The 21945-nt window shown below is 36.7% G+C and overlaps 1 protein-coding gene across 1 annotated transcript in view; it reads left to right on the top strand.

Moving 5' to 3' along the window:
* Nucleotides 1–21945, top strand: part of THSD7B (thrombospondin type 1 domain containing 7B) — a 904397-nt gene that overhangs the window by 670144 nt on the left and 212308 nt on the right. The window contains exon 15 of the mRNA XM_030801337.1: nucleotides 4028–4206. Within this exon, the coding sequence (XP_030657197.1) occupies nucleotides 4028–4206 (179 nt within the window). The remainder of the gene's footprint in view (nucleotides 1–4027; nucleotides 4207–21945) is intronic.

Here is a 21945-nt window from a genome sequence, read left to right as displayed (position 1 = left end):
AACAGAGATTCTGTGGTATATTTTATGGAAATGAGTTTTTTAAACATTAGTGGGACTTCTGTAGTTAGAAATTAAGAGTATTTATGTGGCAGGCCAACCTTGTACATAGTCACATTTGATCATATTCTGTTGCCAAAAACTTTAAGTGTTAAGTGTTAAGTATGTGGGTAAAACTTATCCTTTCGAGTATGAGATAGGTATAAGAATATGCAAGTATTAATATTCCTCACTATGAATTTTCCTTTGGGGTATACTCTGGCATGAAAATAATTTTCCTGAAAAATAAATGTCACTGTTGCTTAGTCCTGTTGAATTTCAAAATTATTTTATACTCATTGAATTTATAACCTTGACTTTCATAGAGATCCTCTGGGTTTACTTCTTATCATAGGGAAAGAAAAAAAAAGTATTGCTACAGGCTTGCTAATTAAAATCCTTCAGTATGCAAGTGTAGATGAGAATGATTTAAAATCTCAATTAAAAGGGCATCTACTTCAAAATCTGCTTTAATATAGGGTCTACATAGACATTCAAACATTTAAAGTTTATCTGAAACCTCCTGGAATTTCAGATTTGCATATGTGAAGTATGCATGCCATGAGAGTTAATCTCACCTAATTTCTAGTTTTCCTCTTTTTCTTTGGTAGCAAATGAAAGCATTTTGTGACTCAGTTTCTCTGTAAAATTAAGTAATGTTGTGGCTTCTTTTTAATTCTTTATTTAGCTTTTACTGTGTATCGAATAGTGAATTAGTAATCAAAACTCCTTAGAAATGACTGTAAAATTAAAATTATGTTAGAGGATTAGTCTTTTAGGAGTGTCCATTGGAGCATTTTTTTCTTCAATTCCAGAAGGATCTTTCCTGATGACTCTTAGATTTTCGTGTATTCTCTCTTGTCAATGAGTGGTATTAGGGGAATTTAAATTCATTCTAATATTAATCTGAAAGAAATATAAATATGAAATGGAGAGAGAGAGAGAAAGAAAGAAAGAGAAAGAGAAAGAATCAAGGAAACAAGGTTCTGAAAGAGTCTGTAGACCAGGGGAGAAATCAGGTGGAAATGAAGAATGTTCCTTATATAGGAAAATGGACGCCTTTTTCATGTTAATATGAAGAGAGAAGAAAAAAATATGAGAATGCATACAGACACATTCATAGGAAACTGAAGAGTCTCGTCCATTTCTTGCTATTTTTTTCTGTGAAGGAAGATGTGAGGAAGATGTGAGGTCTTAAAAGTTTGAAAATAGGTGGAGGTTTGAAAGAGCTGTCTGTGGAATCAGAGTGAGAAGAAAACTCAGAAGAATGACCAAGCAGTGTGAGAAACTGGTTGAAGATACAGTACGTATTAAAGTGTCTCCAGTGTGGTATCAGCATTTTCTTCGTCTCTGCTTGGCAGTCCTGTTTTCAGAACAGAAAAGGAAGACAATTGGACCAAACTCAGTCTGAAGTTTTTCCAGCCTGGGATGGCAGAACACTGGGACGAGACCATCACCCAAATTGGCGAGAGAGTGGTTAAAGTAATGAAGCAGGGAGGCTAAGCCGGTTAGGAAAATAACTCATTTTTGCACGAGCAAAGTCTCATGGAGAAGATGGAGTAGTCTGTGTAGACAGAATTTAAGATAGAAGAGACGGGAGGGTGGGAGGAACAGTAAGTTTGGTAGGCAGTCCTCAGAATCATCTGAATGTGTTTAAAAACTACCCTTTCCTGGCCGGGCGCAGTGGCTCACGCCTGTAATCCCAGCACTTTGGGAGGCGGAGGCGGGCAGATCACGAGGTCAGGAGATTGACACCACGGTGAAACCCCGTCTCTACTAAAAATACAAAAAAATTTAGCCGGGAGCAGTGGCAGGCGCCTGTCGTCCCAGCTACTCAGCTACTCGGGAGGCTGAGGCCGGAGAATGGCGTGAACCCGGGAGGCGGAGCTTGCAGTGAGCCGAGATCGCGCCACTGCACTCCAGCCTGGGCGACAGAGAGACTCCATCTCAAAACAACAGCAAAACAACAACAACTACCCTTTCCTGGGTCCCATCCTCTGAGAATCAGGTAGAATTCGTCTATGGGTTGTCCTGGGGAATGGACTTAGATTTTACAGACAAGGTTGAAAACCATTGTTTAGAGTCTTTTATAAAGAATTTTTGTTCGTTTGTTTTTTGTTTGTTTGTTTGTTTTATTCTTGTAAAGTGTGTTGACATTTTATTATAAAGGCAACAGGGAGTTAGCAGAGGTTTCAAAAAAGGAGTAATAAAAGTTATTTTGTATTTTAGAAAATGATCATTTTTTTTTCCCCCTCAAAGTAATGGACAGATACCAAAACAGAACAATTAAGAAAAAGAAAGGCAGACTTGTGGAGAGAATATGGCAGTATTCTGGGCCAGAAATGGTGAGATCTTGAACTAGGGCCTGACAAAGGAGTTGTGGAATAGGGGACTTATTTATTTGTTTTAATATAAGGATTTGTGACACATTTTAATGTTTGTGTAGAATGATGGAGGAGGGTCTAAGATAACTGGAGATATTTATTTTGGATAACTTCTTAGCTTTTCCATTGTTGCATAAAAAAATACCACAGACTTTACATCTCAAAACAACCTTTATTATCTCACAGTTTTCATGGGGTGGAAATTCAAACACAGCTCTGGATTCTCTGCTTAAGGGCTTCACTTGGTTAAAACCAAGGTGTGGGCTAGGGTTGAGATCTCAGCAGAGGCTTGGCTGGGGAAAGCTCCTCTTCTGAACTCCCTCATGTTTTTGGCAGAATTTATCCCCATGCACCTGTGGGCCTGAAGGCCCTGTGTTCTGCTAGCTGACAGCAAGGGGCTGCCCTCAGATTCTAGAGGCTGCTTGCAGTTTCCTGTCATGTGACCATGCAATCAGCATTTCATAGCATGGCTATTTTCTTTTCCAAGGCCAGCAGGAGAATCTCTCTCTCTCTACACAAAAGAACCCAGTCCTCTGTTAAGGCTTTTCACCCAATTAAGCCAGGCCCACCCAGTATATCTCAAACTGATTAACTGATATGGCATATTAATCATATCTGTAAATTCCCTTCACCTTTGCCATATACCATAACCTAATAATGGGAGGGACATTCTGTCACATATACAGTTCCTTCCCACACTCAAGCAGAAGAGATTATACAGGCATGTACAACAGGATACAGGAATCAGATGATGTTGCAGTTAATTGGGAAAGGAACACAAGAGAAATATAATCTTTTAGGAAATTGATGGCCTCAGTTTTAGACATGTTGAATTTTCAGTAAATTGGGCATCAAATTAGAGTGGTTCAGTAGATGGTACGGAATTTAGTGTAGAGATCTGCATTAGAAGTATATATTTGATAATGATTATTAGAGGTGATAGTTAAAACAGTGAGATTATCCAGAGAAAGACTGTTGCAAAAAGTGGGCTGAAGACACAAGCAAGGCCAAGTAGAGCTAGAACTTCTAAAGCTGTACTTCAACCCACATCTATTGATTTCAGTGCAGTATCCCATTATACAACTTTTTGCTATTCTTCTACTGTCTTCTTTCAATAATATTCCACTCTTCCTAATCTGTGGTCCACTGTCTGTCCTCTTCCCATCCCCAAGTCACATTACAGAATCAACATCTTTTTAAGTGAAAGCCTTGCAGATCAGAGACCCTTAAAAAGGATGGAATCTTTTATAATCCCTCTTCTAGACAGTGAATCATAGGAGGGAAACACAAGGCCTAGGGAGGGGAGATGGGACCATCTTTAGCCCTGAGCTACCTCATTCCTTCTTATCAGAAACCAGAACTAACCGTGCACTTTTTCCTGTTCCTTTCATCCCAAAATTGCCTACAAAGTAAACAGAGTGGCACAAATTTGAATGCAATTGTCATATTTATTTCTTAGAATTTTGGTCTGTTTATCTGAGAACAAAATTATTGAAGCCACTACAGCAATATTGTTGAAAAATACAAACTGTAATCATGGAAATAGAAAGTGAATTTGATCAGTACATTTTGATCAGACTTTCCTCTCTTAAATCTTTTTCTGTCAGGTTACATTCAAGAAAAATGTGTCATTCCCTGCCCATTTGATTGCAAGTTAAGCGATTGGTCTAGTTGGGGGTCTTGCAGTTCATCTTGTGGAATTGGAGTGAGAATTCGATCCAAATGGCTAAAAGAAAAACCTTACAATGGAGGACGACCATGTCCCAAACTGGATCTCAAGAATCAGGTAAAGTGCATGAAGCAACAAATAAAAAGCTAAAAAAGGTATCCTCATTATTATTTCCCATTGAAACTGAAGTCATTCTCTTATTACAAGGAGCTCATGAAAAGTTACCACAATCTCAGAAGAAGGATTAAGAGGGCCAAAATTAAAATAACAGAATTAGTAATTGAAGATTTGCTCACTCCTGGATAATGCTGAGACAAACTTGGTATCCTTAGTAGTAATAATATTTGTAAAATCAAATCAAATTGATTTTAAAATAATCTTAAGCTATAATTTTGATATTTTAAAAGTTGGATATATATATGTATATATATATGTCTCAATATATACATATATTTAAATATAAGTAATAATATTGGGAGAGTATCACTTATGTCATGGCAATATGATTAGTGGTCTTATCCATCAAGTCCAAAAATGGTGTTCTATTTTTCTTTCACCTAACACTTTATCCTAATGTTTTTCATTCTCAATCTTGCCAAATCTTCCACAACTCTATAAATCTCTTTTGAACTACTTCTCTACCTGCTTTCTCAAAAATCATAGATATTTTCATAAACAAAACCATGATAGATCCCTTTCCATATACGTCTAATGAAATTGCCATCCTAAGCAATCAAAGTTGATTAGAGTATTTCAGTTGGCTTTGTACATATAACAGAGTCTAAGATTTCGTTAAGAATTATAATAAAGAACTCAAATTTCTCCCATGATTGTGTACGATTATTAGATTAGGACCGATATAACATTAATCAGTTGACTAGGTTGAGTACAAGATGATTTTGATTAAAAGTTTTTTTATTTTTAGACAGGTGAAGTGAGTCTCATATGAGTTGGTAGAGCCTCTGTAATTAGGAAACTTAACAGAATAGCTACACATGCTTCTATTACTAATTCTAGTATATGAGTTTCTATCCTCTCACTTCCATTCAGCCTCTATACATGCTGTTTAATGTAAGGAAAATCTCATATGTCTTTTCTTAATTAATTTTAATAGCATGTTTAATACTGCTCAGACTTGAATATCATGTCAATTCAAGACCAATCTCTTTAGCTATTTTTTTCCTAAGTTTTTATAAAAGACATGTAACTCACTGAAATTAAAAAAAAATTATTTCAACAAGATATGTTGAAGTTCTAAGATAGAGCACAGTTATTATGCTAGTCTTTATTTTTAAGGTTTTGTGGTAAAATAATGACCATAGTTTAAGATTTGAACCTTTTAGGGAAAACAAAGCAGAGGATTATAAAATCAACATAAAGGTTGAAAAAAAAAAACCTCACAAAATTTTGGTGACAGGAAGAGTAAAATATGATTAATGAAAACAGGAGGGAAATAATTAAAGCAGAGATAGTCTGAAGAGATAAGCCTTACAAAGAAAGAAATAATGCAAGTTTATGTTCAGGAGGGAGACTTTTAGGGAAATACTCTGTATGAAGACTATTTGCCCATCCCTGGGGGAATTTTCTGGGCATTTAAAATGAAAAGAACTACTAAGCACTTATAGTTATAAATAATATATGATAATTCTTTTTATATCTTCTTCAAAACCATCAATGAAAGCTAAGCATTTATAACACTAGTGTTAAACACTCATTTTAATATGCTAATTTTATGAACTAGGAAATTATTAAGGGAATAAAAGGATTTTATTTGAACTCTGACTTTAAGACTTTATTCTCAGTAAGTGAAGGCAAATGTAGAGACATGTCTATAACATTTGAGAGTAAGAATTTTATGAAGGGATGACACGACAGTATTTGGGTGCCTGTTGTGACTTAAAGGAAACTTGTTCTAAACAATTCATTAACATATAGCACTTATACCCTTGGGAAGTTGTACAAACTAGAAATTAAATCAAAGTCAAGAATAATTACATAAATTCAATAAGTGAAGGTAGGTCTGTCTGTAGAGGGTATTTCTAACTTTTGAGTTCCAGAAGGGAATTGCAGCCTTCCAAAGACATTTTCTTTTTGGTTTTTCTGGATGCTCAAAAAAGAATCCTGTATAATGATCATAAATAGAATTTAGTTTGGCTTTTATTTTGTTATAAAGAGATTTCAGATCTCAAGTATGTATACGGCTAAATTAAGAACCTCACCCCAATCCACACGTTGTATCTTAAAAAAAAATTATTTATTGTAAATTGACAATATGGGGGTACAAAATGATGTGTAATTTAGGAATACAGTGTGGAAAAATTAAATCAGGCTAGTTAACATATCCATTACCTCAAATACATTTTTTCTCTGCTGAGAACATTTGAAATTTACTTTTTTTTTTTTTTTTTTTGAGACAGAGTCTCACTCTGTCTCCCAGGCTGGAGTGCAGTGGCATGACCTCGGCTCACTGCAAGCTGTGCCTCCTGGGGTTCACGCCATTCTCCTGCCTCAACCTCCCAAGTAGCTGGGACTACAGGCATCCGCCACCACGCCCGGCTAATTTTTTGTATTTTTAGTAGAGATGAGGTTTCACTGTGTTAGCCAGGATGGTCTCAATCTCCTGACCTCATGCTCTGCCCGCCTTGGCCTCCCAAAGTGCTGGGATTACAGGTGTGAGCCACTGCACCTGGCTTGAAACTTACTTTCTTAACAATTTTGAAATGTACAATACACTATTATTAACTACATTTACCGTGCTGTGCAATATATCTCAATTGAAAATAAAATGTATTTCTCCTGAGATTTTGTGCCCTTTGAGCATCATCCCCCCTTCCCTCCACTTCCAGCCTCTGATAACCACCATTCTACTCAGTGTTTCTATGAACTTGATAGTTTTGGATTCCACATGTAACTGAAAACATGCAGTATTTTTCTTTTTGTGCCTGGATTATTTCACTTATCATAAGGTTTTCCAGTTGCATCCATGCAGTCTCAAATGGCAGGGTTTCTTTCTTTTTAAAGTTGAATAGTATCCCATTTGTGTATCTATATCACATTTTCTTCATCCACTCATCTGTTGATGTACACTTAGGTTGATTCCATAACTTGGCTGTTGTAAATAGTGCTGTAATGAGTATGGGAGTGCAGACATCTCTTCAACATACTGATTTCAAATTTTTGGAATAAATGCCCAGCAATGGGATTGCTGGATCATATAATGCTATTTTTAGTTTTTTGCAGAAGTGCCATATAATTTTCCATAATGGCTTTACTAGTTTACATTTTCACCAAATGTATATAAGGAATCACTCTTCTCCACACATACTTTATATCTTACCATGAGTTAATTGATCAGGACAATAAGTAATAAGTCCTCTCTCTCACTCATAAGTTTTTGAATGGCAAGGGCAAATAATATAGTGAAAAATTCTAAATTTAAAAGAAATTATCTTCAGAGCCATTCTATCTATCTATCTATCTATCTATCTATCTATCTATCTATCTATCTATCTATCATCTGTGTGTGTAAGTATGTTTGTGGAAAGATCTCTTTGGTGACTTCATTATATATTTGTTCTTATATATAGTAGAATCCCATGTGTATGTTATACTGTACATAGAGCTTTGCTTGATGTTATTCATATTTTCTTAATTCATTTGACAATAAATTGGGTTGTCAGCAATTTTCATTTTTAAAAAGTATTCCCCAGCTTCTATTATTTATGGCAATTCTTTAGAGGAGGCCACTATTTGTTTCTCTAGGCTAGGCGTATGGTATATTTAGAGTTATACCTACTGAGGCTTTTTTATAAAGTTCAATTTTACTGCTAGCTTTAGGTTATTCGTCTCCTGTCCAATTTGCTTCAGTTTTCGATTTACTTTCCTATTTTTGGAACCAGATTAATACGCTATTGCATTTTTACCCATAAGTAAGAGCTTTAAAAAAAGTAACCAAATTATAACATTAAGAGAGGAACACATCTTTACTATTTGGGCATGAGGAGGATACATTATGTGTCAGATTGAACCTAACATACTGCTCATAAAAATATTGAATTTTGATGTGTGTATGTGTTTATGTAAATGTCAGTATACCTGCATATACTTATTCATTCTCCTCCACTGCTTCTCTTTAGAATATGAGGTCTTTTTGAGGGCAAGGCCTGTCTTTCTACTTTTGCAACTCATTCCAGTCCCTGTACATTATCTTCTGGGTTGTCAAATTGTATTCACTGGATGCCTCACTTGAAAAGGTAGCCTTCTCTCTGGATGAGTGGTGCCTAGTTCCACAGAAATAAACAAATATATTAGAACTCTGGTCTCTTATGCTGTAATTTGTCATTAGAATTCTCAAAAATGTGAGCTCTTCTAGAGGAAAGAGATCAGAATCCCCAAATTATTATCGCCCAAAGAGTCTTTCAAAATTTTCCTGGAACATCTTGGGTGTTTCATTCCCCATCGCAATCTAACACAACAATATAAATGGGAAGGTTGCTATTATGTACACATGCTCCTCATAAGTTGCTTTGAATCTGTTAGTGAAATCAATATTTATCATCTTTCATAAAAGCCTCCTTTTTAAACCAAAACCTATCACCATGATAGCTCTTTCTCTAGAAGTACCTAAATGACAGCAATACTCAAGTAGCTTTCTGCTAAGTATATTTGTGATGCTAAATACTTTGAGCATGCAGCTTGTCCAAAGCTCTTATCAAGGCAAAACACATCTCCTAAATAGTTTATTGTATTATCAGGTCAGTTGGCTAATGCCCTTGACTCTGCTTTGCATATTAAAATACCTAATATATTTTAATTTTTCACAGTCTCTAATGTGTTGAGTAGATTTAAGTGCACTTGCACTGTACATTTTTTGCTACATATTTTTTTAAATGTTGCCTAATAGAAGATTAAATATGAGGACATTAAAGCCCTGTTGGACTTACATTTCCCTTTATCCTTTATGAGTTCTTCACATGGTGGAAACCAAGGGAGTTCCAGAAAACTATATATTTTGTTTATTAATTGCAAAGCACGTGTTCAGTTTGTTTGAATAAAAATTTTGTATCAAGATTAATTACCTGTACTTTTTATAAGTACATGCTATTTAAATGCATTTTGAAAACATTTTTATTATGTTTGCAACCGAATGACAGAATATAAATTAAATATATATGTTCTCTAGAAACAATTGCTATTTTAAAGTTGTGTCTTCTCCCCAAAGAGAGGTATTCTAAATTTGGAAATGAATAATGTAATAAATTTTATTTTTCATAGCAGGTGAATTCACATCATAATTCATAATGATGTTTTTAAGAATTTCTTCTTTCCAAAGATATACAAATATATTTTAGGATGAAGATGACTTTGGGATGAGAAAAATTTCTACGGAAAAGTAGCTTATGCTCATTCTGATACTGCTTTATTAACTATATTAGCAGCATGCTGGGATGTGAAAATAGGATAACTGTCATTCTATTACAATATTTGTTTACCCAGAAATATATGGCTATGCTTCAGATTTAATTTGGTTTAATCAGTGTTGGCCTCTTGCATCTTTTCGACCAGCCCAACTCTCTGATCCTGACCTAGGCCTGATCATTCCTGGCAGACTGCTGCTCACTTTGGACATAGAACTTTGGCAGGAGCCCCAGACTTTACTGGAGCAAGAAGTCATCTTCTTGGGTATCCATATGGAAGGCAGCCCAAACTGATCCATGATTGAGCACATTCAGGTGTACTGTTTTCACATGCAGAGGGGAGGTTGGTGGTTTTACCTTGGATAAGAACTTGTTTTAAATATGAAACATCACATGCCGTATAATTAAGGGCTGCAGAGTGATTTATTCCTCAGGGCTATTTGGAAGGATTTAATTTAGAAGACAAAACCCCTAAAACATTTTACCTCTCTCTGCAAAGTAATAATCCCAAAGCCCAGGCATGCACCCTATCTTGGAGGTGGCATAAAATGCCTTATATAAGCTGGTGTTCTTCCATTTGTGTCCTTTATGCCGGTCAGCTAGCCCCGACTCTGTGCTCTCAAGTTGTGGCATTGCACTAATTGAGCTGAATGGAGCTTAGAGGAGAGGCAATTTTTCCTTTTTGTTCTTGCCCTGTCGCCATTTCCAAGAAAAATTGTTTTTTTCTCCTCAAGAGATTCCTCTCCCCCAACATTTGTATCCACACACACCCTATTGTAGATCATTGCAATGTACTACCCCCTCAGGCCTGTTAAATCTTTTGAATCTTTGATCATTATTCTTGCGAGCTGTCAGAATCAATCATGAGAAGCAATTTTCCTGTATCTGTTGTCCACGTAGTCTTACATTTTACTATATTTTTTCATACTGGTTATTGCTACTCTGCATGCATCCAAACTCAGTTTTAGCTGTTCTTGAAGGTATTTGCTATGCACCTCTAGAATGTTCTCTTCTAGGCTGGCTTGTCAAATGTCCCTAAGGCTGCCCTTGGGCAGGGTTGTCAGGATTGGCTGGAGACAGCTATAAAATTGTGAAGCTGGCAAATTTTGTCTAATTTTGCCATTGGAAGTCTTTCACTGTCCTCCCACATCTCATATTATCCCTAATCCCTTAACTCCTAAAGCCCTGAAATATTAGATAGCGTTAGCTTCAACAGGAAAATCAAATCATCTATTTGTCATTTTGCAAAACTGTCTTCTTAACCAAGTGCTTCAAGTAGAAGCTCCCAAGTAGTTTTCTAGAAAAACATTACAACCTGCTTTTCAAATTTTCTCTGAATCAGTCTGTCATTTAAGCTTTAAATAAAGAGTAAAAAGCTCTCCCCTCCTTTCAGGCATTGAAAGAATAAGAATCTGACTTTACGTGTGTAAATTTTTTATACTAAATGTACCAGAGGACTTTAAAAAGTTTGTGGAAAAATGGAATGAACAGATAAAAATACAAAAGATAAACTTTCTCAACATAAGCTCCATCCAGGTCAAGACACTTCTGTAAGTGATGATACTAGCCATTTAGTCCACCCCTAAATAAATGAAGGTTTTGGGAATTTAACCATGTCAATGCAATCAATCATTTTTTACTTTATTAACTAAAGAAGAATGGGTGCCCTTTCAAGATCTTTTCAAGATTAGGAAACAAAAAAAAAAAGTTAGAAGAACCAAATCAGGACTGTAAGTGGAGGCCTAATAATTTCCTATGAAAAACTCTCACAAATTTGCTCTTGTTTGATGAAAGGAATAAGAAGGAGCATTGTTGTGATAAAGAAGGAATCTCTGGTGATGGTTTCCCAGGGGTCTTTCTGCTAATGTTTTTATTACCTTTTGCAAAACACTCTCACAATAAGTGGGTGTGATCATTCTTTGAACCTCCAGAAAGTCAACAAGCAAAATGCCTTGAGCATTCCAAAAAACTATTGTCATGACCTCTGCTTTTGACTGGTCTGCTTTTACTTTGACTGGACCACTTCCTTCTCTTGGTAGCCATTGCTTTGATTGTGCTTTGTCTTCAGGATAGTACTGATAAAGCCATGTTTCATCTCCTGTTACAATTCTTTCAAAAAATGCATCAGGATCTGGATCCCACTTTTTAAAACTTCCATTGGTAGCTCTGCTTTTGTCTTGCAGCTAATCTGGACGCAACAGTTTTGGCACCCATCAAGTGGAAAGTTTGCTCAAATGTAATTTGTTTTCAGTCAGAATTGCATAAGCTGCAGTAGTTGAGACATCTATAGTATTGGCTATTGTTTATGCTGTTAATCATCAGTCATTTTCAATTCAGGCACTACCAATATAAAATTTTTCCTCAAAAATTGATGTGCATGATCTGTCCCTTTGGGCTTCATCTTCAACAGTGTCTAATACCTTCTTAAAATGAGTTATCTTTTTGTAAACTGCTTTTATTTTATTTGGTGCACTGTCTCCATAGACTTTCATAAAGATCAATGATTACACCATTCTTATACCCAAGCTTTCCCATAAATTTGATTTTTGTTCTTGCTCTAGTTTTAGCAGAATTCATGTTGTTCTGATAGGGACTCTTTTCTAACTGATATATTATCTTTCTTAGTGCATCAAACTAGATCCTGTCCAGACATGTTGTAACAAGTTAATATGAGTTGATTTTGGTGCAAAAAATTTTGAAATCTATGTGTCCTTTTTTCACCATACACATTTTCCATGAACTTTTTAAGGACCTCTTATACTAGTTTGAAAATTAAATCCAAACCAATGGGAGTACAGTATCTTTAAAAAAAAAAATCTAAAAAAGAAATTTCCTAATACCATTTGAGAGTAAGATTCTAAATTGCATGGTAAGTCTCCCATTCTTTAGATTTTTTTAAAGCTTTATTCCAATATTAAGATAAAGTGACAGAAAGCAAGTGACCTGTGTATCGTCACAGGTTCCTGCAGAAAAACATTTGTTAAAACATGAGTTTATTTTTTTCTACATGACTTAAGATTCAAGATAAAAAGACCTGGTGTGGTGTCTCGAGCCTGTAATCCCAGCACTTTGAGAGGCCAAACAGGCAGATCACTTGAGGTCAGGAGTTCGAGACCAGCCTGGCCAACATGGTGAACCCCTGTCTCTACTAAAAATACAAAAATTAGCTAGGCGTGGTGATAGGTGCTGTAATCCCAGCTACCTGGGAGGCTGAGGCAGGAGAATTGCTTGAACCCAGGAAGTGGAGGTTGCAATTAGCTGAGATCGCACCACTGCACTCCAGCTTGGGTGACAGTGTGAGACTCTGTCTTTAAAGAAAAAAAAAGATTCAAGATAAAAATAATACTCTCTCTGAGGAACCTATCTAGGTTTTTTGAAATCTGGAGTTTATTGATCGTAACCATTATTGGTCATAAGAATGGAAAAATCACTGGGATTGGGAGGAGACTATTACAAAAACAGCTTTCTGGGCACCTGTTCTGGAATCTGTAGTTCAGTACACTTAGAGTGGATTAAGGAACGTGTATTTGTTAAAACAAAAATGGTTTATTTTTGCTGGTTCTTCTGATCAGGCAGGTTTGTGAATACTACCAGGGTTAAGATTCTTGCCTAGTGAAGCCATCATTTCTTCTGAAGTCAGCCATGGAAAAGCTTTTCTCTGCAGTTGACTTAGCCTACCCTTTCTAATTCAAACAATGAAAGTAATCACTCCTTGTCTGCATGATACCATACCCAAAGCAAATCTGTGAGGACCCTTCCATTTTACAGAAGAGGAAACTAAGGTTTAGAGGATATAATAGCTTGTCCAGTGTCACCCACTGGTATATTAAGTGGTTAAGACTCAATCAGTTCTCTTTCCAAATTGAACTTTTCTGAGTCTCCATTTCATAATCTGGTCAATGAGTATAACTGTGACAACGATCTCATAAGCTTATTATGATTATTAAATAAGCTAAAGTGAATATAAACTTCTTATCTCATTGCTTGACAAACAGTAAGTACTTGATAGATGTTAAGTATGAATATTTTTCCTTGGTCTCTAACATATAATGTCTGTTTCCACATCAGTTTACTTTATATTATATTGCCTTTTAGAAATAAGTTATGCAGATTGCTCCTCTTTTTGCATTTATCTCCTGGAGCATTTGGATTCAAATATTTTCATTGTAATAATTCAGCTTAGATGAATAGTAAAAGCTGTTGTCACTGCTTCCTGTATGGAATCAGTCTGTTTTATTTTATTCCTAAACACTTTATTTGGCATAGCATTTTTTCCCTAATGACAAAAAGTAATATAACTTTTAAATAACTTCCCATGAATGTGTATTCTTTCGCCCTTTTTGTATATTTATAAGAAGGAGTGCAGACAGAAAGGCACACAAATCATTAGGTACACAACTCTATGATTTTTCATAAAGTAAACATTCTCTCTCACTTACTACCCAGGTCAAGAAGTAACATATCATCAATATATCAGATGACCCCTCTGTTTCCTAAATCCTTCACTGCCACCTTCCTCTCACCAAATATAACTACTATTCAGATTTTTAACATAATAGATTAGTTTTATCACTGAGGAAAACAACTTTACGTAAGTGGAATTTTGCATTATGTACTCTTTCATGTCTACATTTTTCTACTTAGTAGTATTATTCATGATGTTACATGTAGCAATATTTTGTTGATTTTTAGTGCCTTATTTCATTGTATATACTTCATTATTTTATTGTATATACCACATTTTTTCATTTTATTGTTGATGGGCATTTGGGTTATTTCCAGTCTGAGGCTATTACAAATAACACTATGACCATTCTTGTATAAGTCTTTTAATAATAGACACATATGTATGCATTTCTGTTCAGTACATGCCTAAGAGTAGAATTGCTAGATCATAGGATATGTAGATATTCAATTTCAGTAAGCAATTGGCATTTCATTTTAACTTGTAAACTGTCACAGGTCTTCATAAATACAGATAGTAGATACTTTTAGATAATGACTTAACATATGACCTGACACCCTGAAAAATGAAAGCCATGTGGGTGCAATAAATGTTTATCTCAACACTTCTCATCACAGCTTATCAGTAACTGCTGCCTAGTCCTGAGTCATATATCTTGTCCCAAATGGCAAAAGTACACCAACACTACCTTCCTGCTGGACTCTGCTCACTGCACTCCAAAATAATCATCATAACCATTATGTTTCCTCTGTCTCTTATCTCCTTCCCTCCTTCCCTCCTCTTCAATCTATTCTTCATACAGAAACCTTAATTTTCTACCTCATAAGTCTGATATGCCTTAAAAATTTTCGAAGCTTCTTGTTGCCTTTGAGATAACATACAAACTACATGGTATAGTTTTAAAAACGTTTTATGACCCCTCCCCAGTAACACTTTTCTGAGCCAGAGACATGCTCAAATAACCATGCTCAGGTAAACTGCTGAGGAGTCAGAAGGAAGGAGCCACTTTTGTCTTCCTATCTCCTCGTCGGCCCTCTCCCAGGCTGTCTCATAAAGAGTATGAAAGTTTCATGTCCTCAGGTTGATCATATAAATCAACTGATTGGTATCAAATATGGTGTCTGTTAATTAAACTTGTCTTTCAACTGACTTTGCAAGTCACCAGAGATTCTTTAATGAAATTATATATAGTAATCTGCCTTTGTCTGCAGTTTTGCTTTCCACGGATTCAATTACCTGCATTCAATATTAAAAGAAAAATTCCAGAAATAAACAATCCATAAGTTTTAAATTGTGCAGCATCCTGAATAGGGTGATGAAATCTCATGCCACTTCTCTGTGTCCTGCTTGGGACATGAAACATCCCTTTGTCCAGTGTCTCCACGCTGTATACTCTATTTACCAGTTAGTCACTTAGTAGTCCTCTTGGTAATCAGATTGAGGAAGAAAAATAAACAACTCTATATCTGAGAAATGTGAGCTTCTTTAGGTTATAAAAGCTTACAGGGGCATTTAAAATGTAACAGCATTCACTCACTCCCTCTTGAGCTAAATAATTATCTTTTGAAGCCACTTGCTGTGTGGGCTCTAGACTAACTGAGGCCAAGTAGCCGTCAAACGCTGTGCATGCTATAGTTCACCAACGCATAGCCAGTCACTAACCAATGCTATTTCTATAAGCCAACACGAATTCATGACGAACAGCCTCTGTAATTGCCCCCTCTCCTGATTTGTCCTTTTAAAACAAAACAAAACAGACAAAAAAAACTTGAGCCTCTCCTTTCCTCTCCAAAGCACCCTGCAAGGCAACCTGGAAGTGTGTTCCAGGCTGCAGTCCTCAACATTGGCCCAAATAAACTCTCTATATTAATTTAGCCTCAGCTTCTTCCTTTTAGGTTGACAAGATTGGCTGTTGTGGTATTGCAGTGCCTGTGTTCAAGTAACCCTTATTTTACTTAAAAATGGCTCAGAAGCACAAGAGTAGTGAAGCTCACAACTCACATATGCCAAAGAGAAGCCATGAAGTGCTTCCTTTAAGTGAATAGGTACAAATTCTCAACTTAATAAGGAAAGAAAAAAATTGTATGCTGAGGTTGCTAAGATCTATGGTAAGAGGTAAATCTTCTATCTGTGAAATTGTGAAGAAGGGAAAACAAGTCCATACATAGTAATACAGGGTTTGGCACTATTCACAGTTTCAGGCATCCACTGAGAGTCTTGGAATGTATCCGCCATGGGGAAGGAGGCACAGTACAGTATTTGAGTTTGCTCTATTGCCCTTTTCTGGGAACTACTCATCACATTCCTTCTACATTGGATTTAAAATCATGTTCAATTGTCATGTAAATAAAGACAGCTCACAAATCTAGAGACAGCAAGGACCATGTAGCATAAGCCAGGGGGCAACTACAACACAAAGAAGGAAATTGTGGTTGCTTTTCTCTGTATTCAGAGCAAGGAGATACAACTGTATTGAACTTATAATTGGTCCAAAATTTTATATTTTGCTAATTTAAAGGGACATTTCACGCTTCCATGCATGTATTTTTATACCATATTTTAAAATCTTGTTCAAACTCAACTGCTTTTTTTTTTTCTTCTCTTTTTCTGGGAGTCTGAAACAAACTCAGCTTTTTATTCTTCCCTACCTGACAACCTATTTAATATAACATGCTGCCCCTACCCCCCATCACTCCCCCCATTTACCCTTCTGTGACTTTTCTTTTTCTACTATTATCCCAAAGACCACCAGGATGGCTAAATAATAGCTACAAGAGCTTTATTGGCAATATTGGTTATCAAGTCTGGAAGTAAAGGTCTCCAGTGTGGACAAAAGATGTTCTCTCTTTGAAGAGGAGAAGGACATATTGGGTTTTTTGCCTCACAGAGCCAGTATCATCCATATTTAGAAGGTTTGGGGGAAAAGCTATACATATATATGAGGTGAGGTGAGTGCATGAACAATGGATAGACATATATGTAACAAATATCTCATCTTCACTTTGGGAGAGCTTTAGCATTAAAATGAGGTGGAATTTTGCACTTTATGTCAAAAAGTGATCTGTAAGACACAAAGGCAGCTTGTGCACAGCCTCTATAAGCTGACTAAAACTGGCTTAAAGTCTGCAATAGCTTATCAGAAAAGGATGTTTGTAAGGCTGGTCCTCTGTCTAATCAGAGTTGTAGGTCTGGGTTGTAAATCAGAGTTGATGGCTCCTATGGTTAGGAGGTTTAGCCCATAGGAATATAGATATTTGTCATGCCAGCCGGACCCTGAATCCCTAACTTGTAGAGAACTGTTTCTTTAACCTTTGAGTCCATCATAATTGATAGAGGGACATCTGGTTGGGTCTCTCACGTTACATTACAATATGATTTCCTCATTTACTTTTTGGTTTTAATGTTTATCCCTCCCCAAAACCCTCAAAACATGTACTACTCAGTTCCCATGAGTGCCTTGAAAACTGCTAACAGTGTTATCTTAGGTTGGGTTCTTCTAGAAAGAGTGCAGGATTCAAGAGCGAGATTTTTATTATTAAGTGCAGACAACACCATTAGGAAAGTGAGTAAGAAGTGTTACAAAGAGAAGAAGAAGCCAAGAGAGACACATTATTAAGCCAGGTACCACAGTGGCCACCGAAGTTTAAGCTTGTGGGTAACTCTGGGAGGCTGTGCAGAACACATGCCTCAGATTTATCTCACCCGAAGGGCCAGGGAGCTGGAATATTCATAAAGAAATTTCTGCGAGTCCCTGGTGGAGGGAATGTTAAGTCTTTGCACTTTGTACTAAGCATAAGCAGTCTTCTGTTCTGGAAGAAACCTTTAGGCATAGAAATACAGATTCCAGTAGCTGGAATTTGGCCAGAGCACAGTGAAAAGTTGCTATTAGTATTATCTCCATATTGAAGAGCTGCTCAATTGGCTTTTTAAAAAATTATTTATTTATTTTACTGAGGATAGTGTGTGGTCTATGCTATCCATGTCGAAACCAGAAGTACATTTTATTTCCAATAAAAATATGCTTTATGATAGCCCAGTGGTCGACTAGATATGTATCTTTAGTCGCTTGTGTTTGGAGTAAAATAGGTGTATAATCATCTCTCTCTGCAATCTTATGTGGTCTCTCCTGAGAGTGATTCCGTATCCTTTGTGGATGTTGAATCAAGATTATTGCAAAGAGCAAATCTGGGTGTAGAGCCCAAAGCATGTCCCAATTTAGGAGACAGAAATAAGGACATGCCAAGGGTTCAGAACAATCCTACAAGGAGCCTTTTTTTCTCCTTTATGTGCTCTGCCATATATTAATCCTTTTTTCTACCACTGCTACCAAGTATAGTTTTGTTTGTCTGAAACCAGGAGTAAGCAGGAGGCAGAGTAGGGTGGGACTGGGATATGAGCTCCTTCAATGGCATTCCCCATGCATGAAAAAAAAAAAAAAAAAAAGAGTACCTGGCTGAACATAACTAAGACATTCCAGGACAATTGAATACTAGAATAAAAGACAGTTCCAGTTCAAGTTGGGAAGAAACCTAAAAATATCTAAGTTACTAGTTGCCAAACATGGCTGCACATTAGATTTACATGAGAAGATTTATGACCCTTGCTCCTCTTCCTGGACCAATTAAATCGGAATATCTAGTGATGTGATCTAACTGTCTATATGTTTATAAATCTCCAGGTGATTCTAATGGGCAGATAGGACTGAGAATTGCTGTCTCAGGCAACCCTTTCATTCTGTAAATGAGGTAACTGGGACTCAGAGAGGTGATGTGACAGCTAATTACTGATTAGAACAGGGGTCCTGACACTTGGTCCATCGTTGTTCTTTCCTACTTTGAGTACATCTTCCACCCAAATGAATGCAAGTGCAATAAGACACATCAGTAACATGGGTGTGCACTACGTGTTCATTGTTCTTAGAGGCAAACAAGCCAGTGGCACTCTGGCTTCATCCTCTAATATTGCTTTCTGACAATGACTCTCTGAACCATTAATGTCAAGTGGCATTTACCATGAGCAAGTAATCTCTTTTGGAAGATGGTTTAACTGAACCTGTAGCTTCCAACAACTTTCTATTGCTTAGGTGGGGAAAGACCTTACCAGATGGCTGTGTATATTCCTCTGAATATGTGGAAAAATAAAATATAAGGTATTTCATGGCCCCATGGTTTGGAGTGGCATGATATGGTGGTAAATATATTTTCCTTTGCATTATTCATTAAATATTATATGTGTATCCTCATGCTATATAATTAAAAGCATTGCAAGTATTATGCAGGTGGGTAAAATGATATAAGTTTATAATATGGATGAGAATTTTGTGGCAAACAGTAATTTGTTAATAAGCCCCAGTAGCTTTCAAAAAGAGGAGTGGTAACACCAAAATGGAATTCAAGGTAATTGTAAATATTTTGGAAGGCTTTAACTCAGTGTACTTGTGCTGTTGTTCATTCGTTCTTTCATTTATTCATCACACACTTATTTTACTCTACCGCTCAATGAGTTTCCCTTGAGAACTGGCATTCCAGGAGTTTTGAGTGGGAGGTCGTAAAGTGTGAAGTATCAATAATAATGCTCTGGATCAAGCTTGTCCAACCTGTGGCCTGCATGTGGCCCAGGACGGCTTTAAATGTGGCCCAACACAAATTTATAAACTTTCTTAAAACATTATGAGATGGTTTTTTTTATGATTTTTTTTTTCTTAGCTCATCAGCTATCATTAGTGTTACTGTATTTTATGTGTGGCCCAAGACAATTCTTCTTCCAATGTGGCTCAGGGAAGCCAAAATATTGGACACGCCTACTCTAGATGCTTATAGCATCTGAGCTGCTTTACCTTTTTCAAATATACATGAAACCAGTTTGCATGCAATCAGCAAAATTGCCCTTTCTCCTCTTTATTAGGATGATTTGCAACTAAAAGAAACCTTAAGCCAAATGGGCTTGAAGAGTAAGGAAATGCATTACCTCATCTAGCAAGAAGTCCAGAGGTTATGGAGGCTCCAGGGCAGGTTGGCTCTGTGGCTCCGCAGTGTCATAAAGACAAACCTTCTTTTCATCTCTCTCTGCTTTGTCATCTTCAGTGTTGGCTTCATCCTCTGGTTGTTAGCAAGATGGCCCAGCAGTTTGCAGAGTAGCCTCCTGAAGCAGCAGTGACCAAAAGAATAAGAGAGTGTTGCTCTTCTGGGAATCTTAGGTACAACAAAACTCTCCCAATGCCTCCCTAGCTCCCCCAGAAGCCTTTCCCTCGTGCCGCACTGACTGAAGCTGCATGTCTGTCCATTTGTGAACTACTCATTGGAAGAAGTCCTGGGAAGAGCTTGATTTGCTCAGACAAGTGGTTTCCAACCTTTTATTTCTTAAACTTCTTGGCACATATAGAAATCTATATTTGACGAACTGGGATACATGTTCAGAACTGCTTAAGCCAACAGTGAACGATCTGAGACCCTAGGCTCTGTGGGGTGGTGACAGCAATGTCTCAGTCACACCTGGAATGCATTTGTTATACACTGGTGTGGGAGGGCAGGACTTCTCAGACTTTAATATGTACGTGAATCATCTGACAGATGTTTCAGTGCACACTGTGATTGAGTAGGTCTGGGGAAAGGAGATAGCCTGCAATTCTAACAGCTGCCAGATGAGGGCAAAGCTGCTGGTCTGCAGATTACACTTTGAGATGCTAATGTGTATTAACTAGTGGGAAGGTTTTTTCTAGGCTGACACCTAGGGTGGAATGCTTGTTGAGGAGTAAATAAGAATGTCCCCTATATACACTTAATGTTACTCTCTTTTTGATACCTAATTTGATAAAAGTATAATTAATTTTAAATAAAATGTTGAGATGGGACAATCAAGTAATGTTTTAAGTCACATATCAGAAAGTCTCATTTGCAATGGGAAAAATGGCCGAATATTTCTCTATGAGGATACAAATTGCATTGACCAGGGCTCTTCCTTGACGCTTACGTTTGTGACAAAGGGATGATTCTATCTTGCAAGCTATTTTCTGTAAACAACCTTCCAATGCCTCACTCAAATGATAAATAAGGAAACCCCAAATCAGATAAGCAATACATGCATACAACACATGTTTCTCCTTCTGTTTTCTCTGACCTCTGTAACTATGTAAGCCTTTTTGGGTTATTTACAAATGATTTAAAGGCATAGTAAAATTATGCACATATTAATGAGGGCTCATAACAATACTAATGAATAAAACTAAGCCTAATATTTTCTATAGACTTCTCCAGAATGTTTTGATCCAAGTTAAACCTTCTGTAGACTATTCAAGTTGCAACGCCATTTAGTAATGCATGTAACAATAGCAGCTGGCAGGGAGAAGTAGAGCTGCCTATTATTTTGCAGGAAAGTGAAATAAGAGCCTGTATTTATGAAAAGAAATCCCAGTGAAAATTGTCATTTAAGGAGATTTATATATTTAGATTTAGATATACAGTTGCTATAAAAAGTTTAAAAAGCCCCCGAGGGATGATACATTCAAAATAGGTGAGGGTAGAATCTTAGCAAGTGCAAGGCAATGAGACATCAAACACTTAAAGCTTGGTTGAATATGTACATACCCATCTAGTTATTTGGTAATGTTCTACTGTTTTGCATGTGTCTCTCCTAGTTTGTCTTCTAAACTTGAAGATGCTAGAAGGCACGTGTCTTATCTTCTATCGCCATCATGAGTCTCCAAGGGCTGAGCACTTGGAACCACATGAGTGAAAGTCTGTGTGCCTCCAAACAAAGAAAAGAAAAAATAAAAGCTTTAGAGGCAAATAGATTTGTGTGTGTGGAGGGATAGGGGGTGGGGGCGGTGGGTAGAACTTTTGACATAGTGAAAGTATTACATTATTTTCTCTGAGTAAATTGAGTCACTGGAGAATAGTTAGCATGTATATTTAGATACTTTATTTTCAGATTCCATTTTTGGCCTTATATGAACTTCCCTATGGACTCTTTATGGTG

This window comes from Nomascus leucogenys, chromosome 20 (assembly GCF_006542625.1).
Source record: "Nomascus leucogenys isolate Asia chromosome 20, Asia_NLE_v1, whole genome shotgun sequence".
Classification (NCBI taxonomy): Eukaryota; Metazoa; Chordata; class Mammalia; order Primates; family Hylobatidae; genus Nomascus; species Nomascus leucogenys.
This window is presented reverse-complemented; position numbering and strand designations above follow the sequence as displayed.